Source organism: Syngnathus typhle, linkage group LG15, assembly GCF_033458585.1.
Source record: "Syngnathus typhle isolate RoL2023-S1 ecotype Sweden linkage group LG15, RoL_Styp_1.0, whole genome shotgun sequence".
NCBI classification, from domain to species: Eukaryota; Metazoa; Chordata; class Actinopteri; order Syngnathiformes; family Syngnathidae; genus Syngnathus; species Syngnathus typhle.
Window position 1 is genome coordinate 4,770,728 of NC_083752.1, and position 19,274 is coordinate 4,790,001.

General features: G+C 40.7%; 2 protein-coding genes across 2 annotated transcripts in view; one reads left to right on the forward strand and one right to left on the reverse strand.

Moving 5' to 3' along the window:
* Positions 1-8,246, forward strand: part of dscama (Down syndrome cell adhesion molecule a) — a 44,801-nt gene extending 36,555 nt beyond the window's left edge. Inside the window, exons 16-33 of the mRNA XM_061298587.1 lie at positions 397-467; positions 697-940; positions 1,126-1,272; positions 2,224-2,379; positions 2,459-2,592; positions 2,683-2,836; positions 3,213-3,330; positions 3,405-3,568; positions 3,826-3,924; positions 4,003-4,191; positions 4,305-4,595; positions 4,802-4,978; positions 5,050-5,080; positions 5,154-5,269; positions 5,339-5,488; positions 5,775-5,972; positions 6,086-6,393; positions 6,647-8,246. Of these exons, the coding sequence (XP_061154571.1) occupies positions 397-467; positions 697-940; positions 1,126-1,272; positions 2,224-2,379; positions 2,459-2,592; positions 2,683-2,836; positions 3,213-3,330; positions 3,405-3,568; positions 3,826-3,924; positions 4,003-4,191; positions 4,305-4,595; positions 4,802-4,978; positions 5,050-5,080; positions 5,154-5,269; positions 5,339-5,488; positions 5,775-5,972; positions 6,086-6,393; positions 6,647-7,018 (3,119 nt within the window). The 3' untranslated portion in view covers positions 7,019-8,246. The remainder of the gene's footprint in view (positions 1-396; positions 468-696; positions 941-1,125; positions 1,273-2,223; positions 2,380-2,458; positions 2,593-2,682; positions 2,837-3,212; positions 3,331-3,404; positions 3,569-3,825; positions 3,925-4,002; positions 4,192-4,304; positions 4,596-4,801; positions 4,979-5,049; positions 5,081-5,153; positions 5,270-5,338; positions 5,489-5,774; positions 5,973-6,085; positions 6,394-6,646) is intronic.
* A 4,805-nt stretch (positions 8,247-13,051) lies between these two features.
* Positions 13,052-19,267, reverse strand: igsf5a (immunoglobulin superfamily, member 5a). Its single transcript, XM_061298705.1, has 10 exons — positions 18,034-19,267; positions 16,505-16,655; positions 16,204-16,262; positions 15,517-15,828; positions 15,071-15,361; positions 14,284-14,403; positions 14,112-14,136; positions 13,901-13,998; positions 13,712-13,776; positions 13,052-13,597 (listed from the first exon to the last, which is right to left on the reverse strand). Exons 3-10 carry the CDS (start codon positions 16,247-16,249, stop codon positions 13,505-13,507), a joined length of 1,050 nt encoding a protein of 349 aa, XP_061154689.1. The 5' UTR covers positions 16,250-16,262; positions 16,505-16,655; positions 18,034-19,267; the 3' UTR covers positions 13,052-13,504.
* Positions 19,268-19,274: the final 7 nt, after the last annotated feature.

Here is a 19,274-nt window from a genome sequence, read left to right on the forward strand (position 1 = left end):
ATCTTCTCAATCACACCAATAACTGTCAGATCCGAATACAGACAGGAAGCCAAAAGGAGGGTCACCAATGACGAGGTCAATTCATTAGCATCCCGGTGACATCAGCCCCATTGGCTTTTTTGCATTATTGAACACACGCTGACCCTGCACTAAAAGCAGAACTTTTCAATTAGCGGCCTCGGTAGTAAATGTCACACAATGGTCAATAGAGTGCATTTGGACCCCTTTCTGCAAATTACCCCTATCTACCCCCCACCCCCCTTTTCCACTCATCGGCAAGCAGCCCCCTTTTAAACCATAGCCATCCCATTTGTCCAGGTCCAGACATACTTAGACATATTTGTCTTTGCGGACAGCTTGCTGGTGAATTAAAAAGTGTTATAAATATGTCTCTAGCCCCTGACGGACCCCCTCAGGATGTGCAGCTGGAAGCCCTCTCTTCTCAGAGCATCAAAGTTTCCTGGAGGGTAAGTTTTTCTTGTTTATTTTGTACTTTGAATGCATTACTGGTAAAAATATATATATATATATATATATATGGTTTGTGGGAACAGCACTTTGTCTATTCACAGTTTTTTATTCATTAAAATTGTATTTATTTCATATTTTATTATGTACTATATTATATTATATACAATATTTTATATTATATTTTATTTTTATTCAAATTTTACTACTACTCTGCTCCACTGCTAGGCTCCTAAGAAACATCTCCAGAACGGTGCAATCAAAGGTTACCAAGTAGGCTACAGAGAGTACAGCTCGGGTGGAAACTACCAGTTCAGCGTAATTAGCGTGGAGACAACGGGTGACAATGCAGAAAGCTTAGTGCTGGACAATCTCAAGAAATTCACCCAGTACGGCGTTGTGGTGCAAGCCAGCAACAGTGCAGGCACAGGGCCATCTTCCACTGAGGTGGCTGCTACTACACTGGAGGATGGTGAGAAAGCAGCATCACCATTCAAGTCCTTTTCATTGACACCAAATAGTAAGATAATGCCAAAAATAAATCAATGAGTGAGGTTACATTACAACCTAGTGGAGATTAGAGAGTACTGCAAGTGTATCTCCTCACTATTTTATAGTGGCTGCTGTTTCATCTCTCCTGTTCTTCTCCCCCGCCAGTTCCAAGTCGTCCTCCAGAACACGTCCAAGCCACAGCTACGTTTCCAGAGGTCATCTCCCTCTCCTGGTTGACCCCTCCTAAAGATGCTCTGAATGGCAACTTGCTGGGCTTCAGGGTTATCTACTGGGCCAATCTGCCCGATGGAGGTACTGTACTTTTATAATTTTTTTGCCATTTGCATTCATTTTTAAAATGTTTTTGATCATATAAGATCTTTGCATTGGTTTGTTTCCAGATAAATATTTTTTCTAGATTACAAGTGGGTCACTCTGATTCCTGAACATCCTCTCGAGAGCCTGCAGAAATGTTCAAAAATAGACCTTGACTTGGTTTGGGTTCAGAATGACTCATTTGTAATTTCAGCATATTCTCAAATTTGCTATGAGCTGAGAAGAATAGTGTTATGCTGAGTAATAAGGTTTGTTATTGATGCTGGTGAGTGAGTAAGTTGCAGCTTAGAGTCACCCAGGTCCATTGTGGGTAGCCTACAAGGAATTATTTTCTTTCTCCATGGCGATTTGGATGTCAGATAAGATGCTACGCTATTGTCACAAGCTGGCTTTCCGTGAGCGGGACTTGGTTGTGACAGCATGATTACCTTTGACCCCTGCCCTGTCACATCATGTTGGCCTGCAAATTAAAAATGAATGCTTAAGGACTTGACAGCCATGAGGAGTTTGCATGGGAACAGTAGGCACTCTCAGTATGTGTGTGTGGGGGGGGCACAATGCATTTTATCTAAGTGAACCATATAATAATAATAATAATAATAATAATAATAATAATAATCCCTAGTAATATTTTATAAATGTATTTTTTACTTTAATATCCAAATTATGTATACTGAAAAAAATGTGTTTTGAATAACCAGCTGAGGTCAAGCCAAATGTGCTTTATTTCATGAATTGTATAAAAAATGTAATCTTAAAATGAATTTGTGTTAAAATAATGAAAAATAAAAAGAGCTTTCATACTTCATTATTAAACTTTATTTTTTTTTATTTTGACATTCACATTTGACACCTTAAAGACAAGTAGTTTGCTTACAAGAAGAAAGATTTGGACTTGACTGAATCATCTTCATTTCCTGTCCTCAGAGCTTGGAGAGATCAGGAATGTCACATCTTCCAAGCCGTCACTGGAGTTGGACGGGTTGGAGAAATACACTAACTACAGCATCCAGGTGTTAGCCTTCACCCGAGCGGGTGATGGTGTACGTAGTGAACAAATTTACATCCGCACCAAGGAGGACGGTAGGTCATTTCCGTTATTAAAATACCCGATGTTCGTCATATTGAAACAAAAATGGAAATAATGTGGGTGTCATTTCAGTGCCTGGTCCTCCTGGTGGTGTGAAGGCAGCAGCTGCTTCCAACTCAGTGGTGTTTGTATCATGGCTTCCTCCTCTCAAAGTGAACGGCATCATCAGGAAATACACAGTTTTCTGCTCCAACCCACACCCCACGGTAATAATCTCGGAATGTTTCTGTTAAGTGCAACAGTATTTGTTTTGCCGCGACAGAAAAGGTCAAAGTGGAATATCTTGCATCACACAGGTCAGCAGTGAGTTTGAAGCAGCACCAGATGTGTTCTTCTACCGGATCCCCAACCTGAGCAGAAACCGGCAATACAGCATCTGGGTGGTGGCCGTCACCGCTGCCGGCCGTGGAAACGCCAGCGAAATTATCACTGTTAAACCCATGGCGGAAGGCAAGTCAAATTATGAAAACGATTCATGACGATTCCTATCATTGAATAGCATCGGTAAAAGGCTCCTAACCTTCCCTGTGGCCTTGTCCGCACGTCACCATCTTGGCATGAGCGTGGACGATCGCATAAGGAGATAAACTGCCTATTGTCGGGACCCGGGACTCTTATCGGGGCTATCACAGCAATGTATTTTGTGGACTTTATCTTCAAGATGAAGAAATGGAGCCATATGTGTGATTGTAAAAATCTGAAAGAAGAATGGGAAGAAAAAAATCCTGAGAGATCTATCAAACAAAACAAAAAATCAGCCAAGTTAGTTTAGAAGAATTCCAGGTCATTCCATTCATTACCACAAATTTATTTATTTATTTTTTAGCTCCAGCACGCATCTTGACCTTCAACAGGACAGTCACGACACCCTGGATGAAAGACATTGTGTTGCCCTGTAAGGCGGTTGGGGATCCTTCTCCAACGATCAAGTGGTTGAAGGAGATGTGAGTATCGACTACCATGATTGCCCATTTAGCACGAAAAGCTAATTGAGCTCACGTGTACATCTCTGTTGCAGCAACGGAACCCCTGCACCTGTTGTGATTGACAGCCGGCGCAGTGTCCATGGTAACGGCAGCCTTGTTATTCGGACAGTGAAAGCAGAGGACTCTGGGAACTATACTTGTGTCGCTAGCAATAGCTTCGGCTCCGATAAGATCGTCCTCAACCTGCAGGTTCAAGGTAGGAAATTTAACCCTCGTAACTATTTTTTAATCTTCTTCCATCGATTTAATTTTGGTGTCGTGACCAAAGCAATTAAAGCCACTTTGGCGCCATCTTGTGGCAAATAATTATGCTAAGGTGAATAGAGGAGTTCAATTTAGACAAAAGTAGTGCTTCTGAATAATGTTAGATATTTTGTATTGTTTATTTTTCATATTAGCTTCGTGCCCCTTCTTATTTCATTTGCAAAAAAATATTGTGTTTGTCTTCTTCAGTTCCACCTGACCAGCCTCGCCTCACAGTGACCAAGACAACCACAACTTCCATCACGCTGTCTTGGATACCTGGAGACAATGGTGGCAGCTCCATAAGAGGTTGGAGAAATGTGGAATTTGACACCATCATCTCTCACACTACTTCTCCTAAACTGATTATGGTATTTTGTACTCTAGGCTACATTTTGCAATATTCCGAGGACAACAGCGAACAGTGGGGCAACTTCGCCATCAGCCCGAGTGAGCGCTCCTACCGGTTGGAGAACCTCAAGTGCGGCACCTGGTACAAATTCACTCTGACGGCCCAGAATGGCGTTGGGCCCGGACGCATAAGTGAGATCATTGAAGCAAAGACACATGGCAAAGGTGGGAGACATGTTGATTTGTAGTTTGATGTAGGTTCTAGCCAACAATGATAGTTAGCATGTGTATATAGAGAGATGATTGGGTTGATTCTTACCATCTTCTCATCCCTTCAGAACCTCAGTACTCCAAAGAACAGGAGCTCTTTACCAGTATTAATGCCACTCGAGTAAAGCTCAATCTCAACGGCTGGAACAACGGCGGATGCCCGATCACCTCCTTCACGTTGGAGTATCGGCCAATGGAGTCGCCGTCATGGACCACGGCACAGCGCACCTCCGTCACCAAGAGTTACATCCTCTACGACCTGCAGGAGGCAACCTGGTATGAGCTGCAGATGAAAATCTACAACAGCGCTGGCTACGCTGAGAAGAGGGTCAAGTTTGCCACGCTCAGCTATGATGGCAGTAAGTTCAACTAGAAATTTTCAGTGCAAATTTTCCCCACATTTTAATTTTTATTTTGTTTTTGTTTTCATTTTAATTTTTTATTTTTTTTAGTTTGTTTATTTTTTATTTTATTTATTTATGTATTTTATTTTTTTATTTGTATTATTTTTTTATTATGGAATTCTGTTTAGCTGCGTGATACCACAAATGTTACATCTTGGCAGGCACCATTGCTCCACTGGTGAAGGCACCCAACGTAAGTGAGGACACCTCTGGCGGTGGCGAAGGTTTGAAGATGATGGTGACCATATCCTGCGTGCTGGTGGCAATTGTCGTCATCTTCATCGGACTGCTCGTACTGCGGAGGAGAAGACGAGAGCAGAGGTTGAAGAGACTCCGAGGTGAGACGGGAGAGGAGGGCACCGTTTTCTCATCAGCGCATTTATTATGATGTCATCATTTTGTTCCCTAGATGCAAAAAGTTTGGCTGAGATGCTCATGAGGTAAGAGGTCTTACCTTAGTATGGTTCCACCTAATGAAGAACTTGTCATGAAGAACTCATTTACCCTTCCCAGTAAAAACACACGACCGGCCGAACCAGTCAACAAACAACAGCAAACCCTCCGAATGCACATCGACATTCCCAGGGCTCAGCTTCTGATCGAGGAGCGAGACACCATGGAGACTGTTGGTAAGCGCCACGCAAACATAAATAATCGATTCCACGAGCTTGCCCTTAATACTTATTACTTCTCCGCAGACGACAGGTCCACCGTCTTGCTGACCGATAACGACTTTGGGGAAACACAGAAACAAAAGTCATCCACAGTCACCCACACTGTCCATTACCAGTCCCTCTCCCAGGCCACCGGTCCTCTGGTAGACGTTTCTGATGCCAGACCAGGAACCAGTAAGTCCAGTACGGACCTTTTTTTTTTTACTTCATGCAATTTCCCTGGAATGTCAAACTGTTTGGTTGATGGATGTGACTTCTGGGTGGTCAATGGAAAATAGAAACTACTGTACACCATTGGTGTCAAACCCAAGGCCCGGGGGCCAGATACGGCCCGCCGAATCATTTTATGTGGCCCGCGAAGACAAATTATCTTGAAAAATGTCTATTAGCGTTCATCTTTTTAAAATATTATATCCTGTTCTCTGTGACTTGCATAAATCTCTTTTACTCTTCCTGTCAGATCCGACCGCCCGCCGCACAGCCAAAGCCGGACCGGCTGCTCGTAACCGCTACGCCAGCCAATGGACCCTGAACCGCCCACATCCTCCAGTCTCCTCCCACACGTTAAGCACCGACTGGAGGCTGCCCACGCCAAGAGTGGCAGGCTCCGTCGACAAGGAGAGCGACAGCTACAGTGTCAGCCCATCTCAGGATACCGGTCAGCGTCTATTTTTACGCAAGCGTTCTCATTAACGTCACTAACATCATTACATTTCCTGCTATCTTTAACAATGTTACATCACAAACTAATATCCTCGGGCCCGAATCCAGACCGTGCTCGGAGCAGTATGGTGTCAACGGAGAGCGCTTCGTCCACCTACGAGGAACTGGCCAGAGCCTACGAGCACGCCAAGATGGAGGAGCAGCTACGCCACGCCAAGTTCACCATCACCGAATGCTTCATCTCCGACACGTCCTCGGAGCAAATGACCGCCGGTACCAACGACTACACCGACAGCCTGACGTCCAGCACGCCGTCCGAATCGGGCATCTGCCGCTTCACTGCTTCCCCGCCCAAGCCTCAGGACGTCAGCCGGGTCATGAACATGGCCGTGCCCAAGGCCCACAGACCGGGTGAGGCAATTGCTGCCAAAGCCCATCCATACTAACATTTTTCACTTCGAATTAACTTTCAACTTACTCATTCTAATTGCTTATGCTAGCACTAAGTCCTAAAGGATGATTTTTCATTAATGTGTTTTATTATCCAGTTTTGGGGAAACATTTAAAATAAGGTTAAAAAAAAAATGTCTAAATGAATTATAATTCCCAAAGATATCGCGTAGAGTTGAACCCCAATTTATTTGTGTGTCTTGTCCCACAGGCGGCGAGTTGGTTCACCTCCCCCCGTACCTGCGCATGGACTTCCTGTTAAACCGAGGCATGTCCTGCTCAGGCTCATCCAGGGGAACGGCGAGCGGAGAGCGAGCGGCCATGGGCCAGGCCTGTCTGGAGCCCCAGAAGAGTCGCTCGCTGAAGCGGCCCTCCCGCATGGCGCCCCCGACACCCACAGAGGCCCCTCAGGCCAGCAGGGACCCAGCGGCCCAGTGGCAGCCCGGCTCAGCCGCCACGCTCCCCCACAGAGAGGGCTCCGAGCTGGCCCAGGCCGCCAAGCTCAGCACCTCCCAGGAGTCCCTGCTGGACTCGCGAGGACATCTCAAACAGACCACCAATCCCTACGCAAAGTCCTACACGCTGGTATAACAGCAGGGGGGGGGAGGGGCCTCGCTCTTGGACGAGACTAGAATTCACTCTAACACTGGACTTAACACTCAAGTGCAGTAAATTGACTCACCACACAGTTCTGTAAATATGCCCGAGAAGGGGCGGTAACTTTTACTAATCTACTTTTATTTATTTTAGAACTTCCTTTTCATCTCCTCTTTGTATTTCTTTTCTTTTTTTTTTTCACTTGAAAATGACAAAATAAATAATTCACTCATCAGAATTGGTTGCAGCCAGAGTGTTGCTAAACTAATTGAGTAACGGGGAACGTTATTTACTCTTCATTATTGTCCGTTCTTTATAATTGATGAGTGATTATTACCTAATTGTTAGATGACATCCATTAATAATCATTGAAATGGATTACCATAGCAACAATGTTTTCATAATAACTTTTTTTTTTTGATGATTTTTTTCTGGAGTGGAAAATGAGAATGAGAAGTCATTTTTTTCCTATGGAATATCACGGAATGAAACTTGGAACAAAAGAAATTGACACCCGTTCGTTCACTTTTCAGCTGCTCTCAAATTGTTACTTTTTTTGGAAGAAAAAAAAAAAAAATCTATTTCCTATGGATGCATGGGGACTGACCAATTCAAAGACAATGACGATTACCATCATAGCCGGACAACCCGGCCGAGCATTTTGTCACACTTATGAAATGATCCAATGTGAAGATTTATTATTCTTATTACTATAAATATATATATGAAAAGAGAAATCACTTTTATTTGTGGATATTACAGGGAAGAATTGATTTGGTTAATAAAGTCTTTAGTCATGTTTGCACATATCTTGTTTTAATTAGGAAATGGCGTCTCTGTCGATCTTTCTGTGTCCCATTCTCCAATGGTGCAATATGAAGAAAAGAAAAAAAAAGTCTATGAAAATTATTGCTCTATACTGTACTGTAATGATGAAAAATAATTATGTTGTGAGTGTACTGGACACATTCCAGCTATGTCTTCAGGTAGTTTGCCACCGCTTGTGTGCCAGGGTGGTGAGTGGTGTTAGGCTAGAACATGGCGGGTTTCCACAACTAATGGTTGGTCTTTCCAAAGTGAGCCAATTTGAGTGTGTCCCCTTCTCTCAGTGCACTAGGAGGAGTTTTCGGGGCGCTCACGCTCCTCGCTAGATCTACTGTTGCTGCATTGCAGTGATGCTCCTCTACAGGGAAAAGAAAATGTGAGACAATCCAGCAGTTCCCCCCCCCCCCCTATTCAAAATAAAAAATATAGAGAGAGAATTTGGGAAATACCCGAAAAATAATATAAGGATTTTTTTTTTTTTTTTGCTTTATTTTGTGGGCTACCCTGGCGCGTTTTGACTTTTTGTTCCTTAATGCTTTTTGCTGAAGGGAGAAGAATATATTACTCGTTCTTCTGTGAGGTGTTTTTTTTTTTGGTCGGTTTCTATGATTCGCTTCATTCCTAACTGTCTTCGTTCTGATGTTTTGTTTTTAACAACAAACAATGTCACATTTTATTTTTTAACATCGGTGTTCACCGTGGTGACACTAGAATAAAGATAAACTAACACAACATTCAAATTTGCTTAATAAAATGGCTGTTCCCCAATGTGTTTGGCATGAATGACCTTGATGATGACGCTGATGATGATGCTTTAAAAAAAAAAAAAGACTGGAGATGTCACATCTGGCGAGACTTGATCATGGAGAATTTGGATGGGCTTAATGTGAATTTGAACAAAATTGGTGCATTACATTGACAGCAACATGAGGATCTTTATTGTAATGATCCAAAAACACAAGAAAAAAATATCCGTGCGATACTACATCTGGAATGTGATCATCAATTGAGTATTACATACAATAATACACTGATTCCAAAAATGGATTAGCTCGAATTCAAGTTCTGTATCCCTCTGTTTGAATTCGGGATGGTACAGTTTGATATACATGCAGATGTGAGGAACCAGCAAGCCTTGCCACTTCTATGACTTCAGATCCTGCTTCTTCTTCTGGAATCTCCTAAACTGCGACTGGATGGCCACGGCGGCCTTCTCTGTTTGCGGGTTGTCCATATCAATATCGAAGTCTTCAGGGAGGTTGCTCTTCTTTTCATCTGAGGAGAGATAGATTATTTATTTTATTTTTATCTTTTATATATTACTTTTTATAAATATTTTTATTTTTTTATCTATTTTTTTTTATTTGTTTATTTCTACAAGTTAAAGTTCAGGATGGACAAATTCTTTTTTTAAAATTTTTTTTAGTTATCTATTTTTTATTTATTTGTTATTTATTCATTTCTACAATTTAAAGTTCAGGATGGACAATCTGTCGATGATGAACAATTTATCCTTTATCTTTAAATATAGTTATTCTCCTGAACATTCGAAAAAACTATATAAATAGCGATATGAACTTGTCATACTATTTCATCTCAAGTGCAGTCCAAAGTTTGAATATAAATTCCTTCAAATAAATGTGATTTGTGTTCTCCATGCAGCATACAGGTGGACCATAATAGTGCTGACCTTTTCTTATGTGACCTGACATTTTTTCACCTACTTACATTTTGTTGGATCTTTTTGTTGACCCTGGCGACCTTTGGATGGGACGTGACAGTGGAATCAATTCTATCATGAGTTCAATAGACACACTCACACACACACACGTTTCCACTTCACAGAATCAATACCCAACTCCGGTCGGTGTCATAAGCACATCACACTCTCCCAAGTGTGTTGTGCTGCTGCATGAATGACTCAAATTGCCCAAGTGCATGATGGGAATATATCATTCCCATAAGAAGATAGTAAAAGGTCACAGTCAAATTGGCTCCCAGGAGAAGTTGAGTAAAAAGGTTCATCCAATGACTGATATTGCCTTTATATGGAAAATACTGAGTTAAAAAATATATTTATTTATGTTATCTGTGAAATCCTTGCAATGTGAAACAAATTATGTAAGAAAAAGCTTGATGATATTGAAACAATTCAAACTGGAGCGAAGCAATGTATGAGTTTCTACTTTCTTCATGCATATTCTAATTTTGCAGGATGGTATTTTTCTTTATTTTTTACTTAGAGCCATTTATGAATTTCAAAGGATCCTACTAAACAAGCGAAGCCAAATTGTGCTGTTTATACACTGAAGGGATTTGAATTACATTAAAAACAATACTACATGGCCCAGTTTGCAAAGTAGGTCTTCCATCAACATCCACTCCGTTTTTTTGTTTTGTATGTAATTGTCGGACACTTATCTAAAACAGTCCCTCTGAGACAGTAGAATGTTTATGTACTATTTAAATAAAAGGAGACACAATCATCATAAATTCACTATTTCTACAGCAATAAATAATATGCATTTCGATCAATACCTTGGCCCGCCGAAGCTTTGTTCCCAATGACGGTTGTCGATATTTGTTTCTGTAGACAAAAATAGTAAATATCATTCAAATATAGTTAATGATAATATTTGCAATGATTTATTTAATGAATTACATCTTTGGATAAAGACCCAATTGCTTTGGAGCAGGACACCAGCCAAACACATCATCATCATCACAGCTCCAAGCTATTCTCCTCTGACAGGCCGAGGTTGCAGCACAACCAAACCATCAAAAAAAAGATGCAACCACTTTGAAAAGCAAAGATGTTCCAGCATCTGTGAAGCAACAGCTGCTTGATTCAGATTCAATTTGTTCACTCTCAAAGCACATCCAGCTCTATTCCCCAAGGCCTGACTCCACCTCGTATCTCTCTTCTCCGAGATGAATGCACGAGTCGGGTGGAATTTGATTTTGCTCGCGCGCTATTTGATTTGTTTCCCCGCAGATAGCATCACTCTCTCACTCAGCGCTACCTAAATTATTAATCCAGTGGCTCCACCACCAAATTTGAAACAGCAGAGCAGATTTGATGAATGAGGGGAAATAAGGGACAATTCAATTTCCACAAACAATCAAAGAGAAAATGTTTGACCATTTGTTTTGATATGTGTCTGTCCTGTGAGTGAGTGAGTGAGTGAGTGAGTGAGTGAGTGAGTGAGTGAGTGAGTGAGTGAGTGAGTGAGTGAGTGAGTGAGTGAGTGAGTGAGTGAGTGAGTGAGTGAGTGAGTGAGTGAGTGAGTGAGTGAGTGAGTGAGTGAGTGAGTGAGTGAGTGAGTGAGTCAGTGAGTGAGTGAGTGAGTCAGTGAGTCAGTGAGTCAGTGAGTGAGTGAGTGAGTGAGTGAGTGAGTGAGTGAGTGAGTGAGTGAGTGAGTGAGTGAGTGAGTGAGTGAGTGAGTGAGTGAGTGAGTGAGTGAGTGAGTGAGTGAGTGAGTGAGTGAGTGAGTGAGTGAGTCAGTGAGTCAGTGAGTCAGTGAGTCAGTGAGTCAGTGAGTCAGTGAGTCAGTGAGTCAGTGAGTGAGTCCGTGAGTCCGTGACTGAGTGACTGAGTGACTTAGTGAGTGACTTAGTAGAGTGACTTAGTGAGTCAGTGACTGAGTGAGTCAGTGAGTGAGTCAGTGAGTGAGTCAGTGAGTGACTGAGTGAGTCAGTGAGCGACTGAGTGAGTCAGTTATTGAGTGACTGAGTGAGTCAGTGAGTCAGTGACTGAGTGAGGGTTAGGGTTAGGGTCACTCAGTGAGTGAGTCAGTGAGTCAGTGATTGAGTGACTGAGTGAGTCAGTGAGTGAGTCAGTGAGTCAGTGACTGAGTGACTGAGTGTGACTGAGTGAGTTTGTTGATAGGTTGGGAGACTATTCTTAGTTCTCCTGATAGTTGAACCTCCCCGGAGAAGACACCATGCTGCACTCAGGATCTATTAACATTTAACTAGGAGACAGCAAAAGTGGGTCACAGACAGCTCATTCTAGCACCATAACAAGCCTTCAGTAGCCCCTCCACCACCAGACTGGAAATAAGGATGACAGCGTGAGTCTTCGACTCCTGCTTGTTGGACTGATTGAACAAACATGACTAGTTAGAATATCCAAGGAAAAAACAGGATTGTGCGTTTGTTTACAGTCTATGGTTTTGATCTTTTTAATATGTAGTCCTAGAATAGTTTTTGCAAATAGAAAAAAGTGAATCTTTGATGATGTAACAAATGCTGGAACGGGGGATATTTAAATAGTGCTTATACTTGGGAATTGCTTAAAATAACTCTTTTCATTTTGCATTTCTTTTTTCCTACTAAATCTTATTGTTGATGTATTCTGGATGAATTTACATGAGCATCTGCTTCTGGCACAGCTCGCCCCTGAAGTGACAGTGGCTTTCAAAAGATGCAAGCTACAAAGGCATTTTACAGATTTAGGAGAAGCCCACATTCCAAAACATGCTTTAAGAAGTTGACTGACAGCACCAAGGCCTAATGGTACTTTCGGTGGATTAGAGATTATTTCTTTGTTGTATCTGTTCATGGTTTTGAAGAAGGATTACGTTTGGTCTGCAGGACAAATCACAGAAAATCTCAGATTAAAATATTTTCTTTTATCAAAGGAAAATAGAAAAGCCTCGAATCCGCGGAGATCAAAACAGAATATATATTGATCATTATGTGCTGCACTGAATTTTTCAGATAATCCCTTTTCTTACAGACCACTATGATTTTATCAAGTCAGCAAAACAGTGATGCTTTTCCCAATCTCACTTTAATGTCTTTTCTACACTGATCAGCAACTTCTAACACTCTTATCTAGTTAATTTAATGTAGTAAAGGGCTCAAGTCTACTTTAGATGATGAAACAAACCGTTGACGACACTCTCAGCATAATTAAACTCCGAGGCAGGTAAACATTGCAGAGGCCACTCAAATGTTGATGCGTTGATTGAACTGCGTCAGTAAACATGGCTTAAAATAATTGGATTTTTAATTGGACTTATCACACAGAATTAAAAATCTAGCACTTGACCGAACCGTCATTAAAACAAACTATTTTTTCCAAATTATTCAGCAAATATATGAACAGAATGTTCTGAAAGGAATAGCATACAAACCTGAATGTGGAAAACCTGTTTTATTTATTTTTTTCTTCTTAAAAAGAAACCCTACCTCACTCATTGCAGCACGTGTGCGTAGGTCAAGTTAAGAGCGTCCCTGATGTCTCCAATGATGCCTGTGGTAGCTCCTCTCACAGAGATGCTGGCTTTTATACAGGATGTTTTCTTTTCTCTCCTCCCACTCAAATGGAGAAGACAAATAAGTGAGTCTCTAGCTCCACACTGTGGAGCAACCTTCAATCACCTGCTTTCCCCTTGAAGAGGCTTTTGTGGCCTTTTCATGCATGAGTCGATGAGAAAGGTCCAACATGCATTAGAACTCCTCCGAAAAAAAGATAGTAATATACTGTACAGCGTGAGTAATATAATTAATATAATTCTCATTTTTCCAAATACACATAGTATAACAATGAGTGTGCTGAGAAAGCCTAGAGAAGTCTTCTTCTTCTACAGTCCAGCCTACACACACATGACTTGTTTCAGTCTTTGGGGTCCAAGGTTTTTAGTCTTTCTACACAGTAGTGGCATGTCTGTGTTTTCTGAAACCTTCACCCACGTTGTTGTAGTCGTTTTCTGTGTGGATATTATAAACAGCATCGGGCATCTAAAAAAAAAAAAAAAGAATGAATAAATAAATTTTAAAACTAAATTAAATAAATAAATAAATAAATAAAGACAGAAATAAAGAAATGGATAAATGCAAGCATACTGTACCTACCTCAAAAAAATTGGAGGGAGTTGTGTGAGAGTAACCACTGGCTGAAAGATCACTTGAAGTGACATCTGTAAATCAGATAAGGGAAGGGAGAAGCTCGTTGGTATGATTGGTATGAATGTTTCAATGATGCGATTATTAATCATGTTTGTGGAAAGTTTGGGTGCAGTGTTTCGTAATCCCCGGGCTTACTTGTTCGACCATCTGTCACATAACCTGCATTGACTCGACCTTGTTTCTGTCCAGGTGGTCTCAGTCCGCTCAACTGGCTCTGTGTTCTTACTCTTCTACTAAGAACAGTAATAGGAGAGGACATGTGTAAAGTTGAAACTGAAATTTTACTTTTTTTTTCTCGAGAGAACCAACAATAAAATCTTATATTGTAAGCGGAGTGGCTCCTTACGTCATTTCATCTTGGTAGTTGGGTTCTGGAATGACAAAATATTAAATTGTAACAAATGCCCTTACCATATTGCATTGTGAGGTGCAAGTTTTATTATTGCCTATTTTTCTTTAAAGTAGTTACAGTATGATATGCAACTAAACAAGATACTTTTCAAACTGTGGCCATTTACCTTTTTCTTTCTTGCGTTTGTAGCAAAAGAATATGCCATAAATGAGTAAAAATAGCAGAGCAACACCTCCAAAAGAGCAAACCAGAGCTATCAGGAGGGTCCAGTCTGGAGGTTTCGGCACTGTCAAAGGGAATGGCAGAATTAATCATTTATATGACTTAATACTTTATAAAGAAAGAAAAGTAAAAAAAAAAAAAAATTGTCTTTGCGGGCCACATAAAATGATGTGGTGGGCCGTGTCTGGCCTTGTATTTGACGCTAACCCTAACCCAAGTATGAATTCCTAGTTTGGAAACCTAACTCTAGTTTTAAACCTTACTTTGAAACCCAAATTCTAGTTTTAAACCCTACGTTGAAACCCTAACCCTAGTTTTAAACACTACTTTGAAACCCTAACCCTAGTTTTAAACACTACTTTGAAACCCTAACCGCAGTTTTAAACCCTACTTTGAAACCCTAATTCTAGTTTTAAACCCTAGTTTGAAACACTAACACTATTATAAAACCATAGTTTGAAACCCTAACCCTAGTATGAAACCTTAACCTTAGTTTTAAACCCTACTTTGAAACCCTAATTCTAGTTTTAAACCCTACTTTGAAACCCTAACCCTAGTATGAAACCCTACATTGAAACCCTACTAGGGTTAGGATTTTAAACAAGTATCTCCAACAAGGTTGAAAACCTCTGGTCTAGCCAAAGGAAAACAAATGAACGAATGTGATAGTTGCTCACGTTTGAATTATTTTAGAAGAATTGAGAATTTGAGAATTGAATTCTTTTTCTTACCAACTACTAAGAAGACGGTGCTGGATAGTGGCTTTGTTAGTGTCGGCAGCATCGCCAAACACTCCACAGTAGAATTTTTGATAGCTTTAAACTTCAGGACACTGGAGGAGTTGAAGGAATCTCCATGAGGCACATGAGTATTGTTGTACAGGTTGCCATCTACAGGGCCACCATTCAGCTTCCAGCTCACAACAGGATTAGGGAACCAAGATGAAGTCACGCAGGTGAACTCCACCTCCTCATCCTCGGCCACCTTCAAATCACCGTCTTGGATTTGGACTGCACCGCTCTCTAATTTACAGAAGCAGAAAAAAAAAATCACTTTGGCCTCTTAATTGAAATGTTCAAGAACATTATTTAGAAGTTTGAATAACAATTTGACTCAGATTTTTGTTTGATAATTATAAAACATGATAATAATGTAGCTGTTGATAAATGGACAGCACCTTGAACATGTAGCGTTGCTGATTTTGATCCATAGTCTCCTTGCACGGTACAAATAACTGGCCCAGCTTCTCTACGAGAAGTGTTGCGGATGGTGAACGCAACGCAGCTGGTGTCCTCGGCAGAGCAGATGGACGCCGAAAATTGTTCCGAGGCCGAGGACACGTTACCACTTCGGGGAAAGGTGAGGACCAGAAAACCTCGGACGTTCCACGTCATGACCTCCCACTTTCCCTGCACAGTGGCGGTGAATCGAGCATCTGTTCCTTTGAGAACGGTAGAATCCAGAGGCTCCACTTGGAACTGTCCCATCACTGAAGAAATAATGACATCATGGGAAAGTGAAAGCAACAAAAAGTTCGTATTTGTAAAATAATACAAGAGTTTGTGTGATGATGGAAAAATGACCAACTTTACTAATGTATGTGATTCCGTCATTTGTGTATTATATTCGGTTTTAAAGTTCAAAAAGAAAAAAAATGAGAGAGTGAGAGAGAAAGTGGTCAACTTTGTCTGAACTTTCCATTATTCAGAACAATCCAAATGAATGCATGACGGCAAGTACTCAAGTACATATTTGCTCAAGGTATGTTGTGTGTGCAAGAGCATGTACAAAAATGTAACTGAGTTTGAAGTGACATTTTTGGGGGGTTCAGAATAGCATCAAATAATAAATTGAGTATACTGACCTCCAGTTGCACACACTATGAGCCAGACGCACGTATCTAGGTCCATTCTTTTATTCAACCTGAAAAATGCCAAAAGAAATAATGTGAATGGTTGTATGAAATGATATAATTTTTTGAAGAACATAGGTAATATACATAAATGATCTCTGTGGAGTAAAACTGGGACTACAATTTTTCATGATTGCACCAATTTTTATTTGAATTTCTTTTTGATCAACAGGAGCTTCAAAATTCTCATATCCACTGTTTGAAATGAGCATTTTCCAGGATGATTTAAAATGGTTGTATAATAAAAACTTACTTTGTTATTAATCCCGTTGTAGTGTGTCATGGAGCCAAGCTTCATTTCCTGAAACACCGGCAGGTGAGCTTGCCGTTTCAACTCTTCTGCTGGGTACAAGGGTCATTGAAACCCAGCCCTTTTTTTTTCTCCATAGTGACTGCAAAGTCCTCTGTGGGTGTGATGGATGTCATTTCAGAAGAGACAAGTGACGTCACATGAGAGAAGAGAGAGAGAGAGAGAGAGAGAGAGAGAGAGAGAGAGAGAGAGAGAGAGAGAGAGAGAGAGAGAGAGAGAGAGAGAGAGAGAGATTCATAAAACTTTACATATATAATTATTTTATATATATCATTTTTTATGACATAAAAGGACCTTAAATGGTCGTAAAGGAGTCAAGAAGATCCGTGTCAAAACTCCCCAAAACTATTCAGGTGTTGTGTAAGGGCGGGGCCAGTGCTTCAGCTGTTGCGGTGAGTTATAGCACTTGTAGTGATAATAAATCTTATTTACCGGTGGATGGTTATTAATATACATCTAAAATTAGTATGTGTCGGATATAATTATATGTCGGGTCGTATTTGATGCGCAGGCTTTGAATTTCACACATCATCTTAAAATGGTTCCTAATAAGGCGATTGAAACCTTTTTCAGATGCTGCTGTATTTAAAATGTACCGCTAGAGGGCGGTGTCTAATAACATTGTGCTTATATCAACTTGCATACTGGGTGTACAATATTCTGTATACGCACATTGAAATGTATTATTCAACACAATGAAAGCCAAATTAATTCAGTATTTTTGGATATTAATTAATTTATTTTTTTGCTGCGTTTTGCACCAATATTTCAGTGATAAACGTTTTAATAAAGCAAACTGGCAAATAATTTGTAAACATGAGAAATTTAAACTTGAGAGGTGTTTTTGAGAAGCACACACATATATTATTGATATTATATATGTGCCAAATGTCTTTTTACTGTATTTTAATCTGGCCTTTATTTGTGGTTTCATGAAGTTGAAATGCCACCAGACTGAGTCCTGTAAAGACGCGGCGGGAAAGGAAACAACCATGAAAACAAGGGGAAGACAGTGGGGGATGGTCAGTTAGCAATACAAAAGCCCTCTGATCTCCTTACATATGGCCTCATAATGGATGTAACTCTTGGTCCCACTATGCCAGAGATCATCAGTCACAGCTCATCATTTGTGCTCATCTATATATCGCCTTAAATTACTTCATAAAGGACATATTGTTCATGCTATTAGTTCCAGCTAACTGCCCCAATTGTCTAATATATCATAATGAAATGGTTTGTTCTCAAAAAGGCGTGCCTTTGGAGCTCACTTTAATGTGGGATTATTTTTTGGCGTGTCAGCAGTTGATTAATCGATGATTAAAGCCGACTAAGGTTTATTGTTACTGATCTTATTAGGCTGTGTTGTTGTGTGGCAAGACTTCACTCTCATTACTGTACATGTGAATTTCTATCATGCAGGTCATGGGCATTGCCCTCATAACACCAAAGCACATATCTTTGAATCCACTTACGGTTGTAAGATGGAGAGAGGGAAAGAAGAAGTGAGGGAGGGAGGTAGAGAAACATTAGAGAGAGCATCGTTTCCAAACATCCAGTTGATCCATTCACAGGCATTTCTTTCCACTCAGCTGTTTGAACACAAACGGTACAGCAACACATAAGACAGACAATATAATAATACTCAAAGCCGTTAATCCTTTGCAAAAAAATATATATATTACTGCATCTTACTGAGTTTGTTATGAAACTCATCCATCCTCTTACTACTGACCAACACAAATGCACTAGAAGGAGCAGGACAATGTCCATGGTAAAATGCAACAAAACCTTTTAAAGTCTAAGAGGTAGTCTAGACTCACTAGGTTTAAATTATTTATGGTGCACTGATGATTGTTTTTCTGTTGCAAATTATTCAAATAATTTCTTGGGGCACCGGCGACAAAGAACCTGGGTTGAATCTGGCATTCAAAAAGAAAATAGCAATATGCGACTATTGGTTGTTTTCATTCTTGTGGGGATGGAAATAGAATGGATTTTTTTGTGTTCCAATTGAAATACATGTTGCAATGTCAAGCTGAATTTTAAATACTGTGATGGCAACATTTGCTTAGAGTCAAATCACACGTGACACGTGTGGCACGGTCTGCACAACACACACAAAATTAAATTGCAAATGCAACACTGCAGGGAGTGACACGTGAAAATGCATTTAGTTATTCCCCATTGACACCGTGCAGGAGATCCCCGACAAAAATGGAACTATGACGAATTAAATGAGTCCGCAGCGCCGCTTAGGTCATGCTTGGTGTTCACACTGCACAATGGCGGAAGCTGTCGCTGTGCACATTGCGAGATGGTGTTGCACAAGCACAATTATCCTGTCGCCATTTTCCCAATCCTAATACAAAAGACTTGGCTGCGAAAGTACACACCCCTCTCTCAATCCCCAACCAATATCCATTCGCCGTTATAGGGACAATTGCACGGTGAGGCGGGAAAAGAAATTCACATATGCACGCCCAAACATTGCGGCCAACAAAACGGCAAGACAATAACTGCTCAAGCGAGATTGAAAACAGAACTTGCGACATTTTCCGCTTTTTTCCCCCCAAAGCAGATTGCTGTCCAGAAAGACAAGCACCTTGTCGAAATAGTTGATTGACGTGTGAGCTATCCACTCATAAAATAGTGCCGGTTTGAAATCGCGTTGCTGACCGCTGTGTTAACCAATCAGCAGGCGGTGTGGGCGGGT